This window comes from Tursiops truncatus, chromosome 16 (genome assembly GCF_011762595.2).
Source record: "Tursiops truncatus isolate mTurTru1 chromosome 16, mTurTru1.mat.Y, whole genome shotgun sequence".
In the NCBI taxonomy this organism is placed as follows: Eukaryota; Metazoa; Chordata; class Mammalia; order Artiodactyla; family Delphinidae; genus Tursiops; species Tursiops truncatus.
The window spans coordinates 62,721,662-62,742,437 of NC_047049.1; the positions used below are offsets into that span (position 1 = coordinate 62,721,662).

At 41.8% G+C, this 20,776-nt stretch overlaps 3 protein-coding genes across 7 annotated transcripts in view; 1 reads left to right on the top strand and 2 right to left on the bottom strand.

Moving 5' to 3' along the window:
* Positions 1–1,967, bottom strand: part of DDX50 (DExD-box helicase 50) — a 31,288-nt gene extending 29,321 nt beyond the window's left edge. The window contains exon 1 of one of the 2 annotated variants that reach the window (XM_033841801.2): positions 1,792–1,967. In XM_033841801.2, coding sequence (XP_033697692.1) covers positions 1,792–1,881 — 90 coding nt within the window. In that variant the 5' untranslated portion in view covers positions 1,882–1,967. The remainder of the gene's footprint in view (positions 1–1,791) is intronic. The other variant, XM_004332471.3, reaches the window with a different exon arrangement.
* A 1,097-nt stretch (positions 1,968–3,064) lies between these two features.
* LOC101329117 (deoxyuridine 5'-triphosphate nucleotidohydrolase, mitochondrial-like) lies at positions 3,065–3,711 on the top strand. The gene has a single exon (XM_033841747.2). The coding sequence runs from the start codon at positions 3,136–3,138 to the stop codon at positions 3,628–3,630; it is 495 nt and encodes a 164-aa protein (XP_033697638.1). The 5' UTR covers positions 3,065–3,135; the 3' UTR covers positions 3,631–3,711.
* A 5,511-nt stretch (positions 3,712–9,222) lies between these two features.
* STOX1 (storkhead box 1) overlaps positions 9,223–20,776 on the bottom strand; it is a 50,306-nt gene continuing 38,752 nt past the window's right edge. For 3 of the 4 annotated variants that reach the window (XM_019936169.3, XM_073793528.1, XM_033841941.2), the window contains 3 exons: positions 16,519–16,671; positions 12,146–14,504; positions 9,223–9,588 (listed from right to left, as the gene is read on the bottom strand). In XM_019936169.3, coding sequence (XP_019791728.1) covers positions 9,441–9,588; positions 12,146–14,504; positions 16,519–16,671 — 2,660 coding nt within the window. In that variant the 3' untranslated portion in view covers positions 9,223–9,440. The remainder of the gene's footprint in view (positions 9,589–12,145; positions 14,505–16,518; positions 16,672–20,776) is intronic. The other variant, XM_073793529.1, reaches the window with a different exon arrangement.

Here is a 20,776-nt window from a genome sequence, read left to right on the forward strand (position 1 = left end):
TTCCACAACACACTACATTCCCTCCTTACCCTGTTACCTCTGTCTTCTTCAATGTCTCCTCTCCCTTCTCCTTCTGTGGATGCTCTTTAAGTCTCTGTTCTCTATGTACACTTTCATACCATTTTCATGGCTTCAACATACACTTCCAGGCTTCCTTCCTAACCTGCACTCCAGTTCTGAGAACCTAAGGCCCAGCTCCATATCTTAACACATTCAAAACCAGTTACCTTCATCTGGATGCCAGACCACTATTTGAATGTCTATTTCTATTAGTTGATACTCCAATCTGTTTCCAAATCTTTAGTTAGCTTTCATAATTAAAGGAAAATCAACAAGTACCTCTGGAGAAACTACAACGTGAAAGCCACTAATTAATTCACAAGGATATAGTGAAATGCAAGCATGGACAGAGATATGGTCATTTCCCTCAAGGATCTTTGGGAAATACTTGGGAAAGATATACTCAGGAAGAATGAGCTAACTTTACAAGGAAGGGCATAATAAATGCCAATCAAATGATAAAGATAGCACTCGAACAAGACTTCAAAGGGGAATGAGATTACTGTATGTGTACACTGGCGTGGTTATAAAAGACATAAACTAAACCTTGACAGATGGATAGGATATGGATGCAGAAGGAGGGACAAGTATTTTAGAATGAGCAAAACTTAAAATAACTGCTTGGTGATTCCACTTACATGAGTTATCTTCAGTAGTCAAATTCATAGAGACAGAAAGGAGAATGGTAGTTGCCAGGGGCTGGGGAGAGAGGGCAACCGAGGAGTTGGTGTTTAATGGGCACAGAGCTTCAGTCTGGGAGAATGAAAAGTTCTGGAGATGAATGAATATGATGTCTGCAGACCAATGTGAGTGTACTTAATGCTACAAAAATGTATACTTTAAAATGGTTAAAATGGTAAATTTTATTGTATGTGTATTTTACCACAATAAAAAATAATAACTGCTTGGCTAGAATGGCAAGTTTACCTTGGTGATAAGGTCAGAAGGGTAGGTTCTGCTCTCTGGGACTACAGAGAATATTTTCATTCTTTTGTCAAATGTCAGCCTTCAAACACTGCTTCCTTACCCTCCAAGCTCTGTTTTCTTTTCTCTCTTTTTCTTCTTTTGAGGGATGGGGCAGGAAGTCTCTACAACTCTTCTAACAGGTTCCTTGAGGGCAAGGACCTTCCTGGTGCCCAGCATAAATTAGGCTCCATAAACATTTGTGAATTGAATGAAAATACTAACATAAAAGGCTATTACTAATACAACCCACGCGATCTCCATCACAGCCAAATCCTGGCAATTTTGGCTGTAACACTTTTCCTCAATCCTCTACTGACCCGTTATCGAGGTTTGTAAATCTAAGATCGCTTTCCCCAAGATTCTCGCATACAGGACAGAATGACGGAGAAGTTACACATATTCAAGGCAATCGTTTTTCTTAATCATCTTCTAAGACGGCCAACGAGAACCAAATGACAGGCCTCGCTGCTTAAGAAGAGGACAGAAAGAACAGATTCCGCGATGAGAACTTGAGTCTGCCCATCTCGTAGGCGCCGACAGGAAGGACGGGGACCACGAGAGGCCGGGCCCAAGCCCAGTGCTGCCCTTCTCCAGGTTAGGGGTGTGGAGGTAGTAATGGTCCCGGAGCGAGCTCCCAGGGACGAGGGTGGCGCGAGGAGAGGCCCTCGGATGCTCCGGCCCGGTTGTGACAGGCCATCAGGTAGACTCCCCTCCCCGCCCAAGCCGGCGCAGCCCAAAAGGAGGCGCGGCCCATCCTCTGCGCACCTTTTGCCTCTCCTTCCTCTGGCTCTCCGTCTCCTCCAAAGGTGCCTCCAGCTCCATAATGTCCCCCCAGAGGAGTTTCCCAGGCATCATTCGCCGCTACTGCTGCCGCCGCCTCCCTCTGGGCACGGCGGCCACAACTACCTACGGGTAGCCACAGGGCGAAAGGAAGCGGGGGCAGGGCAGCCTCCCGGCCAGAGCCTGCGTCACTTCCGGGACACGCACCGCACGGCGGGGGAAAATAATCCCGGATACTCTCCGTTTAAACTCTCGCCTTGCGACTCAGTCTCCCAGCCAATGAATGCGAGGAGTCGCGATTGGCTCACCCTTCTTCTGAAATGATTGGCTTCTAGAGTAAAACCCTGACCAATCTCCATAAAGGAGGCGGCGCGAACTGATTAGCATAAAATGTTCGGATTTGTTTTCTCCCTCTCCCTCTCCCTCTCCCCCTCCCCCACTCCGAACATTTCTCTTTGCCACAGCGGAGATGCTTCGGGGCTTCCCAGCATTCACTGTTGGGGCTAGGAAGCCCCTCAACGGCGCCGGACAGCGGCCGCGCGCGCGGCGGGCTGGCAGGAGAACCTGCCCGTGGAGGGCGGGGGGGGAGCGGGCGGGGCGAAGGGAGCGCCACGCGCCGCGTCGCCTTTCGACGCCGGAAGCTGCGGGCCTCGGCCCCGCCCGTTGCGGGGTGAGGCGTTAACGTCTAACATCTTCGCCCGAGGCCAGTGGCCCTGAGTTGGTGGGAAAGGGTGTCTTGGGGTCTGGAGTGGGCTAGATGGGCTTGAGGTGAAGACTAGGCCCGGACAGCCTTCCCTCAAGTCTTAGGTTTTAGTCATGAAGTTGGTCCTTAGTTTAGTTTAGGGCCTTCCCACCCATTTGACATTAGAGGAAACTAACCCCCTAAAAGAGGGATTTACTTGTCTGAAGTCACACAGTTCGTGGCACACAGGACTAGAAAACTCAACTCCTGAATCCGAGATCAGTGCTTTCCCTGCCACACCAACCTTAAAGCTTTGGGCTTACCAAAGCGTTTGGGGGGAAGATGCTCCTATGAAACATAGAATGAATGATGTTAGGAAAACCTGGAGAAACCTAGAGAAAAAACAAGCCTATATGTCTTTGACAGATTATGTATTTGCAGTGGATAAAAGGATATTAGTTATGGGAATTAACTGGCCCTGAATTACAGCCTTGAACAAAACTGGAAACCTTTTGACAATACAAAGGACTAACTCCTGAGAATGTACCTTTCTTTTCTTACATCAATGGTGCTAGCTGGGGTGCGCTACGCTCATCCTGCTGTCTCTTGTTCCGCCTGCTCCCTTTGTGCTCCCATTCTGCCCTGCCATGCCCTGCTCTCAAGAGGCACAAGTCATCTCCCCCAGCAAATGGGCCCGGCCTGCGGAGGAGGGCGGCATGCGGCTCCGCTTTGTCCGGCTTTCGGAGCACGCCACCGCTCCGACCAAGGGGTCCGAGCGCGCCGCGGGCTATGACCTATACAGTGCCTGTGAATACACAGTACCACCTACGGAGAAAGCTCTTGCGAAAACAGACATTCAGATAGCTCTTCCTAATGGGTGCTATGGGAGAGTAGCTCCACGTTCTGGCTTGGCTGCAAAACACTTCATAGATGTAGGAGCTGGTGTCATAGATGAAGATTATAGAGGAAATGTTGGTGTTGTACTGTTTAATTTTGGCAAAGAAAAGTTCGAAGTCAAAAAGGGTGATGGAATTGCACAGCTCATTTGTGAACGGATATTTTACCCAGAAATAGAGGAAGTTCAAGTTTTAGATGACACTGAAAGGGGTTCAGGAGGTTTTGGTTCCACTGGAAATAATTAAAATTTATGCCAAGAACAGAAAATGAGAAAATATACTTTTTCCTTGAAAATAAAGTCTTTGCTTAAAGTGAAAACAAAAAAAGGTGCTAGCTGATTGGCTTTCATTTCAGAGCCATTTCCTTTTAACTCTTCATGATCTCTTCAACCTACTCTTGAGAACAAGAAAGCAAATTGCAATGTAGAAGCAGGGGCACTTCACAAACCACTTGACAATGTCTAGCACACCAGCCTTGTAACCTGAGCATCAAACTTATGTCTTAGCAAAATTTCAGATTGCTACAAGTCCTGGAGTTTGGGGATTGGTCCTAAATAGCTGAAACCACAAATGATAAATCTGTGATTGCTACAGGCCTCCTGCATTAAGTGTGGATTGGCCTGAAGTCAGGGGCTATATGTTTATCTAAATGTTACCTTATGGATTCAATACTGTGAACAAATGGAGTGTTCAGGTGTTGATGGTGAAAAAATGCATCTCTCTCCCTAGATTATGGGAATAGCTATGCATCTCTAGATTGGTCTTTTCTAAAACCTTTTTGTCCCACTCTCTCACACCCACTCCCAATTCTACCACTGTGAAGTCTTTGTAGCCCTACAACAGGGTATGATGTGCATGGAAGCAGGAGTGGGTGTGGCTAAGAATGTCACAGGTATAAAATTGGGATAATAATAGGAATAGATGTTAGTATGTTGTGGTTGAAAATCAAACACAGTTTTAGCTCCTCAAGACTATTTTTGGCATTCATTTTTATGTCGAAGGTCATACAGCAGGTCTGAAAAAGGAAAGGACTAGACTGTTGGGAGATGCTCTAGGCAAGAGACTAATAAGTATACTAGTGTTTTTTAAATGACCTTCTGTGATTTGGGACACTCTAAAAACCCTACCTTTCTGAGCACCAAACTCATGTAAACAAAACTGGCTGCTGTCTATGTCAGGTGGAAAGGGCAACTGTGTGTAAATTAAACCTAGTCATAAATAACTTGACCAAACTGTGGCTTAGCTGAAAAAATTGGGGTACCACTACATATGTGTTCTCAGTGGGCATCAACTAGAAAACTTGGGAATGGGGATGATGGAATAATTCTTTTTTTTATATTTGGTCCCTATAAGTCTCAAGAGATTTATACTGATGATGAAATTGATTGGGGGGGGGTGGCCTTCCCTGGTGGCGCAGTGGTTAAGAATCCACCTGCCAATGCAGGGGACATGGGTTTGAGCCCTGGTCCGGGAAGACCCCACATGCCTCGGAGCAACTAAGCCCATGCGCCACAACGAGAGCTCTTGAGCCACAACTACTGAAGCCTGTGTGCCTAAAAGCCATGCTCCGCAATGAGAAGCCCGCGCACCGCAACGAAGAGTAGCCCCTGTTCGATGCAACTAGAGAAAGCCCGTGCGCAGCAACGAAGACCAAATGCAGCCAAAAATAATAAATAAATAAATTTATTTTTAAAAATTTATGGGAGGAACCTGAAGGGGTAGCATGAATAATTAAAATGTACAAGTAACTCAAAATGTAATCTTATTAGAACATCTTTGTTTTCCAAATATCTTGCCAGAGCCACTGATATAATTTCTTTCTCAAAATTTGACAGTTGGGGTGCCTCATCTGATGGTCTGTTGCAACATTCTATAAAGATTTCCCTTGCCTTTCACTTTGGCTCATTAAACTCTATAAAAACAAGATGACTTTTTTTTTAAGATGACTTTTTATAAACTTGCCTCTCTCTGGTCATTCTCAAACCTAGAGGGCTAGATTTTAATTTTTATTCCATAGAGAGTAGAAGGTAAAAAGAACCATCATTTTGCATCTGCATGTCAATCTTATGTGACAAGAGGAATTGAACCATCATTTTTAAATAACATAACCATCATGTTATGAGATGGAAATAGTTTAAGGGTCAGCTATAAATCGATCAAGAGATACTGGGGGCAGAGAGTGAGGAGAGTACTAAGAAGAAGAAAATGAAAGAGAGACCAGGAACGATGTTTCTGCCATTGCTAGCCACATGACCTTGGCCAACTAAACTCGAAAACCTGTGTTGTTAGTAAAGTGGGGGGCAAAAATGCCTTCCCTACTGATAGTTCAGGAAAACTGGGGGGATCCCCTGATATAACAGTACAGCAGAGATGATGTACAGAGGTACTTATATTTCTACTTTTAGCTCCAGGTTTTGACAGTGTTGGCGAGGAGATAGCTTTGAAAATATTTAGCATATCTAGCTCCTAATTCAAATTATTTGGGAAAGCTTTTTAAATAGAGGGAGGAGGTCTGTTTCTCTAATCAATTACTTTGTAGATGCTTTTCAATCAAGTGGTGGAAGGGAACAGTCACATCAGTTACTCCAGAAGAGGGCACCATTCCCCAAGAAATAGGACCTGCTCAACTGCTAAAAATGGAACACGTGTCTAAGACTTCAACTGAGAGAAAGATCTGTAGAGGCCAGAAAGATAGTCATGAGTTTGTTTTCGATATATCCCCTCACCATTCTTGTTTCGTGACTCTCATGTCTCTCTTCCACACTCCCTTTAGGCACTAGTCTGTCTTGCCCATTCCTTAAAAGCCTTCTCAGGTAGCTGTAGGATGGGTTCTCAGAATACAGTTGATCCCCAATTTTTTCACTGCTACGGCTCTTCTGTTTTTTCCTCATGGCTCTGACACTTTGAAACATTCTGTCTGCTAAATTGCATTTAATAATAATTGATTCATGATCATTCTTCTAATATATGAATAAGATACAAATGAAGCTTAACAATGTCACACCAGCATGTGATAGGGTTGCATTACTGAGCAGGTGTAATTTCAGTCATTGGCAAAGAAACTGATGTTTTAGTAGCAAGGAGTTAAGCAAAGAGAATGTACAATTTCCATTAGGATTTCTGAAATATTGAAAATAGTTTGCAGAAGCCAGCTATTCTGAGGATTCCTAGGGATCTGAGATCCCAGATGAAAGAGGATGAACATGATCTCACATTATGAGTAGCCACAATCAGCCCATGCTTTGCATACTTTATCCTATTTATAGCATGAGGTATGAACTGAAAACTTGTTAGCCAAAAGCATAATACCTCCCCCAGGCATATCTGGATTTTGATTAACGATACTTTTCTATAATCTTAACCTAAAGGACTCTCTAAATGGAGGAATTCCAGACAACCTGGCAAAAACAGGTTACCTGTATAGTAGGCCATGTATTAGACAAGTTTTGTGAATCAATATATAAAAATATACACACATATGTTTGTAACAATAATAGGTGCCTCCTGCATTGGACACTTTCAATAGATTATTCTCAAATCTGACAACAATCCTATAAAGTAGATATCCTTTACAGATGAAAAAAATGAATAGAGAAGTTTGGTAACTTTCTCCATCACACAGCTACCAAGGGTTGGAATTGGGATTTAAACTTATCTGACTCCGAAGCTCAGGTCACCATGCTGTTTCAAGAGAACAGTTTTCTCTTAGCAAACAGACTGCAATGGGAAAGAGAATAAGTAAAATTTCCACACACAAAAATAGTGGGAAAAAATTCAAGTCACCCATTGTAGAGAATAATCTCCCAAACAATTTAATAACATGCACACTCATCTTTAATACCTGTGGTCATATGTTGTGTTTTATAGAAGGGAGGTTTATTGGTTTCATAATAGGCTTCATTTAATACATTTAGAGAGTGTCATAATGCATCTGGTGGCAAGATTAGATGGATTTCATTGGTCCCTTGAGGTGGATAGAGTCACAAAAGACTTTGGATTCCTTACTCTATTAAGAAAATTGTCCAGGTCCAAGATCAAAGATAGAAGAGTTGCTGGTACTCATTCTTCCAAGGATTGGCAGGGATCGGTGCAGAAATGAAGAACTGGAAGCAACTTGGGAATCTTGAGTGAGTTCAGTACTTCACAGGATCCTCAATGAATCTTTTTTTTTCCTTTTTTTTAATTGGATAGATTTGACATATAACCTTCACTGAGTTTTATAAGCACAGAACCTTACAGTTGGGAGGAATCTTCAAAATCATCTAGTTCAGTCATCCTTTTAAGAAAAGTACTGGAAATACCTCTGCAACATACCGGTCAAGGGATCACCAAGCCTCTGCTTGAATGTCCTAAACAGCAGGAAGTTCATCTGTTTACAAAGCCACCTATTTCATCTTCAGATAGTTTTGCCTAATAGGAAGTTCTTCATATTAAGCTGAAATTTCTCTCTCCTAACTTCCACTCACTGATACTGATTCCAAGCTGTAAGACCCCCCTTAAACCAATGCCTCCCCCACAAGGCTTTTCTATCCAGATTACCCTTCTTGGTACTTTGCCCCCTGTAACCACAGGTAATCTTGGAATGCCACGGTAGGTTGGTCAGAGCCACTGAAAACCAACAGTCAGAAATGAGTGGTGCAACCACCATGAAACAGAGCAGCGCATCTGATCTCCCCTCCTCTGCACTCGCACAGGGCCTGGAGTCAGCTCTCCACACTGCTGAGCTTCATTCTGGCCTTCACTGTTATCTGGATGGTGAGAGCTGGAAAGAGGCACTCTCTCTCTATTCAATCATCCTTGAGCTCTAAGGCTTTGATAATCCTTAGAAACCTCTTAGTAGAAACATCCCCTCAACCAGAAATCAGCATTAGCATCTACCCGACATGCTGAAACCACTCGTGACTGTTCCATGTTCCCCAAACCCAAGAGAACTGACCATTCCACTACTTGGTCTGAAAAGTCCTGCCAGAAAAAATTCTGGCAAGGCTACAGAGGTCTTATCGCGAACAGAAGTGGATCAAATGTAGAAAAATTGTCTACCAGCCATCTTGCATCTTCCCTCTAAATCTCTGATTCAGAACCTCCCTTTCACTCACAGCCGTCCTGCAACCATTCTGCTTCCCTTCTATCTCCACCATCTGAGAACATCCTGACTCCTCAAAGCCATTTTATAGAGAGAGCCTCAAACGTGGGGAGGAACCAAACAGTTGAGCCATATGTCTACTGCCATGGGTATTTTGGACATTGTCAGTCAATCATAGTGTGGAGACATTTGTTCATGTTCCAGCTGTTCACAAAGGATATCCTTGGCAGCAATGACTGGATAGAAGGAATTCTTGTTGCACCCAACACATCTATATAAATTCTTTCTGATTATAAAAGACTTAAGTTGCAAACAACGTATCTATGCAACCCTAACACACTATTTTCTGGGGTTCTGTGTTGAAATCTGGTGAGATCCACTTACCGTAAGAACTTGGTATTGATGTGGGTACAAAAATTCACTACTAGGTAGTAAATTAGCTTCCTATGTATTTGAGAAACTAATGAATGTCCGTCTGATGATTCAAGTTAAATTACATTTAATTGGAAGAAGACCAATGATTCCATGTTTTTTATTGTAAACAATCTATATATTCCCAATAAATTTATAGTAAAATAAGCTTTAAAAAAGCCAATGTCAAAAAAGGAAAAAAACCAGTAACTACAACAAAATATGTAATGAGGTTAATAACATATATGCTTGGCCTTAGAGAATTCTTACAAACTCAGTTGATTAAAACATTCTATATTAATGCTGTACATTTTTACAAAAAAAAAAAGTTTCCAAAAGAAAAGTAAGAATTAAACATTTATGGGACTTCCCTGGAGGTCCAGTGGTTAAGACTTCACCTTACAATGCAGGGGGCATGGGTTAGATCTCTGTTCAGGGAGCTAAGATCCCACATGCCTCAAGGTCAAAAAACCAAAACATGCAACAGAAGCAATGTTGTAACAAATTCAATAAAACACTTTAAAAATGGTCCACATTGAAAAAAAAAATCTTAAAAAAAGAATTAAACATTTATGACTGGAGTTAGTTGTAGTAAGGAATTGGACGTGGGTGTTTGACTGCTCTTTGTGCCTCCAAAATTCTGCAGAAAATTCTGTCTTCTTTTTAGTCCATCCAAAATGACTGAGTTATTAGATGCCAGACTCTGTGTCCTAAAGATATTAAAAGTAACAGAATTATTGCCTTCAAAAGGGCCTGGATTTCTAACCAAGGCAAAACACCTTCATTTGTTACTCTGAAGGAGTACATTTACTAACAGGAACTAACTTATCAAATAAGTTAACCTTTAAAAATCTCAAGTGCTCTTTACATTTTAAAGGATTCCCAATAGCAACTCAATTATTTGACAGCTGCTTTCTAAGAAGTTCATATTCTCTGAACATCTGTTCTCGATCCAATATCAAGTATATTCTAGGCAGAAACAATAAGCTCCATGAAAAACTCTTCTATACAACTAAAATGACCAATATCTTCTTGTATAATTTGTTTCTTTTTTGAGTAAGCATATGGAAAGGAAAAGCCAACTGTAATATTTTTCATATTGACTAGCGTTCCTTTCCTAGGAGCTGTAAGCGATGTTAGTCCCTTATCCAAGACATCTGCCTTGCTTCAGCCAACTCACATTACTGGTTGGGCATTTTGTTTTTGACATTCCCCTTCTCCCACCTTGCCTCCTCTCCCTCACCTGTCCATTACATCAAGAGATGTCTCAAAAATGTGTCCTCCATAAATCTTTCCCACACAGCCCATCACTCTTCATAACTGCCAAAGAGATGTGGAATTAACAGTTTATGCTTTGTTGTTGAGTTCAATTTGTTTATTGTTTGTTGGTCTCCTCAACTAAACTAAGCTAAATTGTAAGCTTCCTATAGGTAGCAACAACACCTTGTTCATCTCTGTCTCCCTAATCCTAATCCAATTATGGCACATAGTTGATGTCCAAATGTTATCTCCCCTCCCTTTTCCTATAAATGTCTTTAATGATTATAGTTATAAATCTTTCAAGAAAACCATATTATAAGCAATTTTTAAAAATTAAATTTCTCAAGATTTCTCAAATTTAAATTCTCAATTCATGTCAATTTCTCTTATCTGTTTTGAGTTTGTTTTTGGTTTTATTTTTGTTTTTGCCAGAGAGGAACAAAAGGGAACCCATGGCTTATTGGTTTACACTGTTGTTTACCTCAAAGACAACATGTTTTGATACTTCAATGACTTAATATGAATTAAACTATTGTTTCAGGCAAAAAAATCTTGTTCCCCAATAAAGTAGATGTGTTTAAAAAAATGCAAACTTCCAGGAATTTAGCCTAAGTTATAAATAATTAGGAATGTCCACAAACATTTAGTAATAACAATTCACTGCAGATTGATTTATTATAGCAAAAAAACTGGGAACAATCTAAATGTCAAAGCAAGGAAAATAATGGTTATGTAAATAACAGGGTCCACATAATGGAATACTAAGCAGCCATTTCAAAAAATAAGGGACTTCCCTGGCGGTCCAGTTGTTAAGACTCCATGCTTCCACTGCAGGGGGCACGGGTTCGATCCCTAGTCAGGGAACTAAGATCCCACATGCATGCTGCGTGGCACAGCAAAAAAAAAACAAAACAATGAGCTGGAGGGAATTCCCTGGTGGTCCAGTGGTTAGGACTCTTGAGCTTTCACTGCTGAGGACCCAGGTTCAATCCCCGGTCGGGGAACAAAGATCCTGCAAGCTGCACAGCGCAGTGCCCCCCCACAAAGCAGGATATATATGTACTGATTGCAGGATATCCATGATAAATTAGGTGAAAAAGAAAGCCACAGCTCTGTATGCTCTGTTGTTAGAAATTAATTATATTTATAAATGCAAGGGAAAAAGTCTGAAAGAATATACGCCAAACTGTTAACAATATTTAGGTCACCTCTACGGAATAGGAATGGAAAAGGCTAGGGAATGGAGACTACCAGTTTTACTTTTTACATTTCTATATTACTGTTTAAAAAAGAGGTACACAATAATTTTATATAATAAAAAAACTAATGAAGATATATGCCAAATTTTAAGATGACTTTTTAGAAAACTATTTAATAACATGGGGGAATGTTCATTATATTCTACTGAAAAAAGCAACATGCAAAATAGTAACTACAGTATGAGCTCAACAGACAAAATATATAGATTCAATATGTTCAGACCAAAGTATAAATACACCAAATATAAAAAGATTTTAAAAAATATCTAGATGGTAGGGTGACTATAGATGTTTTTAAAAAACTACTTTTCAGTACTTTAAATGTTCTATTATGACCAAATTACTTTTATATGCTGAACAATGTTATTTAAACAAACTGGCATGGAAAATATTAGTGGAAAGTAGCCACATCTCTATCTCAACCTGTGTAGAACCAGGAATATAAGTGAAAACTTTCCAACCTTCAGTTCAGGAAGTGCTTGGTTTATGGTAGTCCCTTCCTATTTTTAGAAATAATTCAAGATTTAGTAGTAGTGGAACAGTCAAATCTTGGTTCACATTAAAAATGAACTCTATCCTATTATATAAGAGGTTTCATTGTAACTTCATACAACTTATTCAGTAAAGGCTGGTAGACTTGTATCATTATAAAAAATTTATTCAGGAGTCTCCCACAAGGTAACTCAATATGCCCTTTATTTTAATAATTCCTGTGGGATAGTGGCCAATCACTTCTATGTGCACTTACCGTGGAGAATCTATTCCACTATCTCCTGCCATGCTCTGATTTTCGGTTCCTTCCAAGTGACTATGTTCAGGTTGGACGTCCTGAGCCAACACTGGCATATGCGAAGTGTTGAACAGTTCTAACTTGTGTGTGAACTGTTTTCTCATTTCCTGATTCTGAGCACTCTGACTCCAGGTGGCTGGTTTCTTTCCTGTGTCACCAACAGGGTCTTGTAGGGTTTCAGCCTCTGAAGCACTTTTCCTTGTGCCGTAGTAATCAAATATACTTCCATCAGCAGGTGCTGAGGCCTGTACACATTTAGCTATACTGGGTTCCTTTTCATAGTCAAAACCAGACTGGATCCCTAAATTGAGGACACAGTTTTCAGCAGAGAGATTAGGTTTTTGGCTTTCACCGGGATTAGTAAGCAACCCAGTGGGCTTGTAATGTTCATTTCCTTTGAGCACCAGAGGCTCAAACCTCTGTATGTTGCTATCGTACTCAGTCAGAGACCTTTCGGTCACCTTTCGTTTTCCTAAATGATTCCACTTGTTTCCCCCTGGAAAGGAAACTTGAATGTGGCCAGGCAGCATTTGAATTAAGTCGTCATTCTCAGAAAAGTCATCCTCATCTAGATACAATGAACTGCAGGCCCCATCCTCATCATCTGCTTCATTCTGATACAAGGCCTGGTCGTCATCAGAAAGTCCTTCATTTTCTAGACTCACAGTCTCTGCTTCCTGGATAAATGCCTTTCTCATCAGAGTTTCCTCTGAGTCTCTGTCTTGTCTCTCAGGTTGTCTCAAATGGTTTGCACCAACTGGGTAATCCAAAAGACCAAGATTTTGGAACTGGTGTATTGTTTCATCAACTGATCTACGAGCAGAGGATGCTTGGTCTAAAGAAGAGGAACCTTGTGATGGCAGGACATGCTGTGTTTCTTTTGTCTCTTCTAATGTGTCAAAATGAGAGTAGCTTTTCCTCGAGACTTCAGGGATTGCCTCATTTTCTCCACCATACACATCACGTCTCAACGTGCTTTCCCTGAAGGAACAGCATTTACTATCATTTTGCAAAACACCACACTGAGAGTAATTGAAGAGGTAATCTCTAAAGTCATCACTGATAGGTTTGACAGTAGAGTGATTCACATAAATGGATTCTGCTCTCAGTTTATCATTACATTGTTCACTGTATGACTGTTTGGCTTCACTCTCAAAGATTCTTGAGGAATCCAAAGACCTCGCCCTTTGGAAAGGCTTTCCCTTTGGTCCAATCTGACTGGGTTTCAGATCACCGATCTTCTGGATGTTGTGCTCTTTGGTTATTGGGCTCCTTCGGTGAGAGAAACCCTGGAAAGGATTACTGATCCGCTTTTTGTAAATCAAATGGGAACCTAGCACTGATGGATTCTCACCAAGTGGTTTCTGAAGCTCTACTTCATTAGGGCTTTCAATTCCGGGGGTGGGCTGTGTAGCAGGGAGCTTGGGGTGTTTCTCCAGCCTAATGCTTCCCGGCTGAGGCCCACTTCCCTGACTCCTGGCTTTGTCTCTATCTCTATGTGAATGGCCCCGCCTTCGAGGCTTTACAGACCGGCCCTGACTTTTCTTAACTCCCACTTTTGAAGGATACTTATGCCTGAGTGTCAGCATGTAAGTGGAAGTGCCCTGGCTATTATATTTTTTCTGTTCTTCGTATTTTTGCATTATGACAGTATGTTTGATTAAGTTGTCAACAGTTAAAATGGGATTAATTCGTTTGATTATCTCATGTTCAATGTCTCGAGGGATATTGTCCAAGTTATCTTCATCTCGGACGGGCCATTCTTCTGGTGGGAACTGGGCAGAGAAACTGCTGTGCTCTGTTCTGGACTTCTCCTTTCTGGATATACTGCGCCAGAAGAGGCTAAAGCCAAATTTCTTGGCTTTTTCTCTGTCTTTTGTGAATGGTAAAGGTTTGGCGCTGTCACAGACGCGATTCTCCTCAGACACTGAAACTGTTCGATTCTGTACCAAAGGTTTGGATTCCCCAAGACCTTTCTGGCATTTTCTAGTCACTTCTGCAGCAGCTGGTGGTTCCTGTATATACTGAGTGCACACATCATGGAAACACTGGCAAGAATGACAATGGGATATGGGGGCCGCATTTTCTTTGGCTAGGTCTGCACAGCTTTCCACGTTCACCAGGTATGTAATGGAAGTTGGCATCCGGGGACTTTCATCTGATAGGACTCTCTTATTTTCTTGGGGGTTTGTATTTGTAATGAAGTAAGTCTGAGGAGTAACTATGAAGTATCCTTCTCCAGTGTGATAAATCTTCCTTTCTTTAATGAGAGTTCCCAGAGTGGTATAGAGAATATCTTGAGATGGAATTGCAATGCCTAAAACAAATAAGCACTTTACACTGATACGTTCTGAATAAGAAACATTTTAATGAGTGAAATCAGTAACTCAGAAATGACCACACATTTGCTTGATGAACCCAGAGCTAACTGTAACACAATTAATATATATAATTAAAATGTCAAAGAAGCATTAACAATAATCATAATTAAACTGAGTAACAGAAATATAATTTCATCTACACAAAGACATATGGCTAGGTTACCGGTTAAGCAAAGAAAAAAATCTGTTCACTCAAACACAAACACCAAGTTATACAACCTCATTATAAATTTAAATTGTGACTAAGGAAAGCCTTCTTGAGAGCAAACATGGAAGTTTTTGAAAACCAGTCTCATAGCTTAAACCTCAGTAAGAATCTAAAGAGAAAATGAAAATCAGTCTGTGCTTGGGTGAGGGCAAACTACCTAACATCTGGATTATGGTGGTTTTTCAAACTGAGATGGTAACAATTTTAAAAGAAATTCCTTTTCTGAATAGCAGAGTTCAAAATTATATTCATATTATGAAAACAATGTTAAAAATGTGAAAAAAAGGGCTTCCCTGGTGGCGCAGTGGTTGAGAGTCCGCCTGCCGATGCAGGGGACATGGGTTCGTGCCCCGGTCCGGGAAGATCCCACGTGCCGCGGAGCGGCTGGGCTCGTGAGCTATGGCCGCTGAGCCTGCGCGTCCGGAGCCTGTGCTCCGCAACGGGAGAGGCCACAACAGTGAGAGGCCCGCGTACCGCGAAAAAAAAAAAAAAAAAAAAAAAAGTGAAAAAAAATGTGTAACACAAAGAAAATATATCAATATGTTAATATTGGTTTCCTTTGAGTAGAGGTACTATAAGTGATTACTTTTCTATATTTTCTGGATTTCTCTACAATAAGCATATCTTATAATGGGAAAAATAAAAAAATACTCTTCTACATTCATGCACTGGGATATCATGCACCTATGAAAAGAATGAGATAGATCGATATATGCTTATACGGAAAGATCTCAAAAACATGTCTTTAAGTTAAAAAAGGAAAGGTGCAGAGAGAATGTATAGAATGATCCAACTTATTTAAAAAGGATACATATATTCAAATACAACTTATGAAAGTGTCCATGAGAAACTATAAACGGCAGAAGATGTCACCTCTGGGAAGTAGCAATTTAAGAATAGGAGGCACGGCAGGGAGATCAGCTCAGTGCTTTGTGACCACCTGGAGGGGTGGGATAGGGAGGGTGGGAGGGAGGGAGACGCAAGAGGGAAGAGACATGGGAACATATGTATATGTATAACTGATTCACTTTGTTATAAAGCAGAAACTAACACACCATTGTAAAGCAATTATACTCCAATAAAGATGAAAAAAAAAAAAAAAGAATAGGAGGCACGGGCTTCCCTGGTGGCACAGTGGTTGAGAGTCTGCCTGCCGATGCAGGGGACACGGGTTCGTGTCCCGGTCCGGGAGGATCCCACATGCCGCGGAGCGTCTGGGCCCGTGAGCCATGGCCGCTGAGCCTGCGCGTCCGGAGCCTGTGTTCCGCAACGGGAGAGGCCACAACAGTGAGAGGCCCGCGTACCGCAAAAAACAACAAAAAAAAAGAATAGGAGGCAGGGACTTCCCTGGTGGTCCAGTGGTTAAGACTCGCGCGCACGTTTCCACTGCAGGGGGCACGGGTTTAATCCCTCGTTGGGGAGCTAAGATCCCACATGCAGAGGGGCACGGTCAAAAAAAAAGGAGGCGGGGGAGAAATTGAATCTTCATTTTTTCCTTTGCACTCCTTTCTACAGAGTCTGACTTAATTATTACCATAAACATAATTTTGAAAAAGTTCATCTGGAAAATAAAAGAAATACTCATAAACTTGCTGATGCAGACCTTTTTCCACCGGGGCTCTAATACAAGGTTCTATAATAGAAAAAAAATTAGATATTGCCCAGTTTATGTGTTTAAGATGATTTATAAATAGAAACCAAACACATACAATGAACTAATAGAGAAAAACTTGTTACTCTACCTGGGTAATGTTTCACCAAATGTTCCAATAGTGATTCCTGTGTTACTACAATCTGAGCGGCATTCATATCAGATACAGCACAGCAAAGAACTTCAGCCAAAGGTATAAACTGAGATTGAGCTATTGGATTCATTTGCACTGGAAAGACATCACCTAAATTGGAGATTAAAAAAAAAAAAAGGGTGATAAATTTGATATAGTATAAAATATCTGGAATTAGTGAATCAAGAATAAAGACTGAATATCAGGTGGAATTGCTTTTCTTTCATCAGTCTTTACTCAATCTGTTAACATTATATGCACAATGATAGAAACTACAGAAGAAAAAGGCTTAGTTTATGATCTCTACTTTTAAGAAGTCTAATTGTCACTACTTTATAAGCAAGAGATAATAAGTTTCTATATGAAAGGCTCAAAGTGCTATTGGAGTTCAAGTCAGACAATGCTTATATGGCAATTCACATCTTTCAAAGCATTTTTTCATATTAGCTACCTGAGATAGGCACAGATAGGATTATTATTTCTTCATTTAAAATATATATAGCCATAGAAAGTTCAAGTAATTGTCCCAATCCTAAAAGAAAGTAAAGTGACAGAAATAGATCTTCTGACTCCTAATCCAGTATTTTTGTCATTCCACACTTTCCTGATTGAAATGATTAGGAAGATCTGAAGAAGGAAAAGGCAGAAGTGATTTACAGTTTTCAAGAATAGATGGAACAGGGGCTTCCCTGGTGGCGCAGTGGTTGGGAGTCCGCCTGCCGATGCAGGGGACGCGGGTTCGTGCCCCGGTCCGGGAGGATCCCGCATGCCACGGAGCGGCTGGGCCCGTGAGCCATGGCCGCTGAGCCTACGCGTCCGGAGCCTGTGCTCCGCAGCGGGAGAGGCCGCAGCGGTGAGAGGCCCGCGTACCACAAAACAAAACAAAAAAAACAAACAAAAAATACTACATTTAAGAATACATGGAACAAAATCATGGAAGGAGGGAATCACAAGTTATATAAGAGCATGGAGAGAGTTATCCTGGTTGGGTAGAGTTTAAGGGTTATATCAGACCAAAATAGAAGATAAGACTGGAAATAGAAGGTAGACTGTATTATCTTTCCTCTTTGCCAACATATAAAATTGTTCTTCTTAACCTGCCATTAATCAGGTTGAGTTTTAGATTCTGCTGGGTATCCAAGGGAACCCCTCAATTAATTGGAAATGAAGGACTAGGACTCAGGAAAGTGATTTGGGAATCAACCAATAAAGATGAGAGCTGAAGATAAGGAGTGAAATTAGGTAATTCCATGGTAGTCCAGTGGTTACGACTCCGTGCTCTCACTGCCGAGGGTCCAGGTTCAATCCCTGGTCGGAGAACTAAGATCACAAGCTGCATAGCACAGGCAAAAAATAAAAAAAGGAGTGAAATTCTTTTATTAGAAGAGTAAAGAAGAGAGCCAAGGAACACTTAACTGAGAGACTACCTACGTTTAAGATGTAGTAGAAATAGGAACCCACAAAAGAGAAAAGGCACAATGATGAGGGTAGGAGGGAGAGAAGCAAGATTATGAGGAAAAGACTTCAAAATGAATAGCAGGGATTTCCCTGGTGGTCCAGTGGTTAAGACTCTGTGGTCCCAATGCAGGGGGCCCGGGTTTGATCCTTGGTCAGGGAACTAGATCCCACATGCATGTCTCAGCAAAGAGTTTGCATGCTACAACTAAAGACCCCACACGCTGCAGCGAAGATCCCACGTGCCACAGCTAGGAGCCAGTGCAGCCAAATAAATAATAAAAAATATTTTTAAAAATGAAGAGCAAATTAACAGTGTCAAATGCTTGAAAGAGATCAAAAAGGTTGAGGGGAGGAGAAGAGGCAATTGGATTACTTGATTGGAACAAGGTGACCATTGGTGACTTTCAAGAGAACTGTTTTCATGGGAAGGAACAGAAATTAAACATCAGATTGGGGAATTCCCTGGCAGTCCAGTGGTTAGGACTCTGTGCTTTCACTGCCGAGGGTGCGGGTTCAATCCCTGGTTGGGGAACAAGCCACGTGGTGTGCAGTCAAAAAAAAAAAAAAAAAACCAGACTGAAGGGAAGGGAGTTGGTGAGAAGAAAGTGAAGTTAATGGGTCTTCCTTCTAGAGCAGGGTTTGTCATCTTTGGCACTTTGGACGTTTGGGGCCAGATACAGGGTGACCAACCATCCCAGTATGCCCAGGAATGAGGGGTTTCCTGAGACACAGGATTTTCAGTGCTATAACCAGAAAGCTGAAGGCAAACCAGGATGGTTGGTCACCATAGCCAGAGAATTATTTGTTGTGAGGGCTGTCTTGTGCACTGCACGATGTTCAGTAGCATCCTTGGCCTCCAGATGCCAGGAACATCTCCCACAGCTGCAGCAACCAAAAATGTCTCCAGATACTGCCAAATGTCCCTGAAAGGAAGGGGTTGGGGGTCAAAATTGCCCCAATTGTAAACCATGGTTCTAGACCATTTGTTGGAAAAATCTGATTGTGAAAGAGGAGAAACAGAACACAAACCAGAAAAAAAGTAGGATCAAGTGAATGTAAAATGTGTATGCTGTGATTTTCTTAAAAGAACATGTTTGCACATTTGGATACAAAAAGGAAGGGTTTAGTGGAGACGATGTAAATAATTCTGTGAGAAAGAAGACCAGTAAGACAGCAAGATCCTAAAGGAAGGGAAAAGGAAAGTGTATAAAAGGAACAGGTAGGGACTTTCCTTGTGGCGCAGTGGTTAAGGATCTGCCTGCCAATGCAGGGGACACGGGTTCGAGCCCTGGGCCAGGAAGATCCTACATGCTGCGGAGCAACTAAGCCCGTGCGCCACAACTACTGAGCCCGCGTGCCTAGAGCCCGTGCTCCGCAACAAGAGAAGCCACCGCAATGAGAAGCCCGTGCACTGCAACAAAGAGTAGCCCCTTGCTCCGCTCGCCGCAACTAGAGAAAGCCCGAGTGCAGCAACGAAGACCCAACTCAGCCAAAAATTAATTAATTAAAAAATAAATAAAAGGCACTGGTAAAAGAACTATTGTTAGAAATGAGAAGGATATTACTTCATCTGAAACTTGAGAAAATAGAGGGTGGCAGAAGACCAGAAATATATTGAGGCATAGAAGGAAAAAAATATTAGCACAGCAAAGTCATCTGATCTCTGTAAAGTTAGGGAGAAAGAAAATAGCAATGGGAGGAGAAAAAATGGGAATGAGGAGGTGAAGAGGAGAAAGGGAATTTGAGGGGTCATTCTCAGAGTAGCCTAGGAAATTTTAAAATGAACACAAAGATTATGAAGGAGCCCTGAGTCTCAAGATCACTTAAGTGTGGTTTCTGGCAGATGAAGCAATCTGGAATCGAAAAGATGGGAGTCAGGGAGGCCAAAAGGGCTAAAACTTTAATGTGCATGTGAGAATCATCCGGCAATTGTGGTAGTGTGTAGAATCTGACTCAGAAGATCTGAAAATAAGCCTATGATCCTGCATTTCTAACAACCTCCCAGTTGATGTTCATGCTGCAGGTCTGAGGACCGCTCTTTGGAGACGTTAGGGTGTTAATGACAGCAGTGTCAAAGTAGCTAACCACTGAACAATAAATATGGTCCTGGGGCTGCATGGGAGTCAACTGTGGCCAGAGGCAAGCCAAAGAATTTAGAAAACTTGGCTATACCCTGCATTTGACTCTCCAGTGACAGTGAGGAAACCAATACATTGCACTGGTTGTTAAGGAGGAAGGAAAGTGACAGGACTGGCCAGGGGTAAAGGGTTGTAGCCAAAGCTGGTAAGTGGCTCACAGTACTTCGTGTATCTTCATGAAAGATAAAGGACTGCCATCAGGGAAGTGATAAGCAGTTTGCTGTTAAAGATCACATTGGTCTGTTCCCTTGTTTACCTAAGCTTCTCTATTTGGCAGGCTGGGGCATTTTTGACCTTGGACGGTCACAACACAGGGCAGAACTGCTGCCTGCTTTGTCAGCCAAGGGAAGGATCTCCTCTTGGCCTGCTTGCTGCTGTCCCATTGGGTGATGCTAAGATACCTACGGCATTCTGAGAAACTAGCATGAATGACTAATCAATCAGCATTTCAAAGGGCGGTGACAAGAGATGATGCTATGAAACTTAATGTCCAAGAGGAACGTTAACTGACCTAAAACTCAAAATCCTCCTAGAAACTCCACCTCTGAACTAAGGGTAATAAGCCTTTCTCCCTATCTTCATTCCCTTTGCTTTTCTTTTTACTCTCCGCATCTGAGATT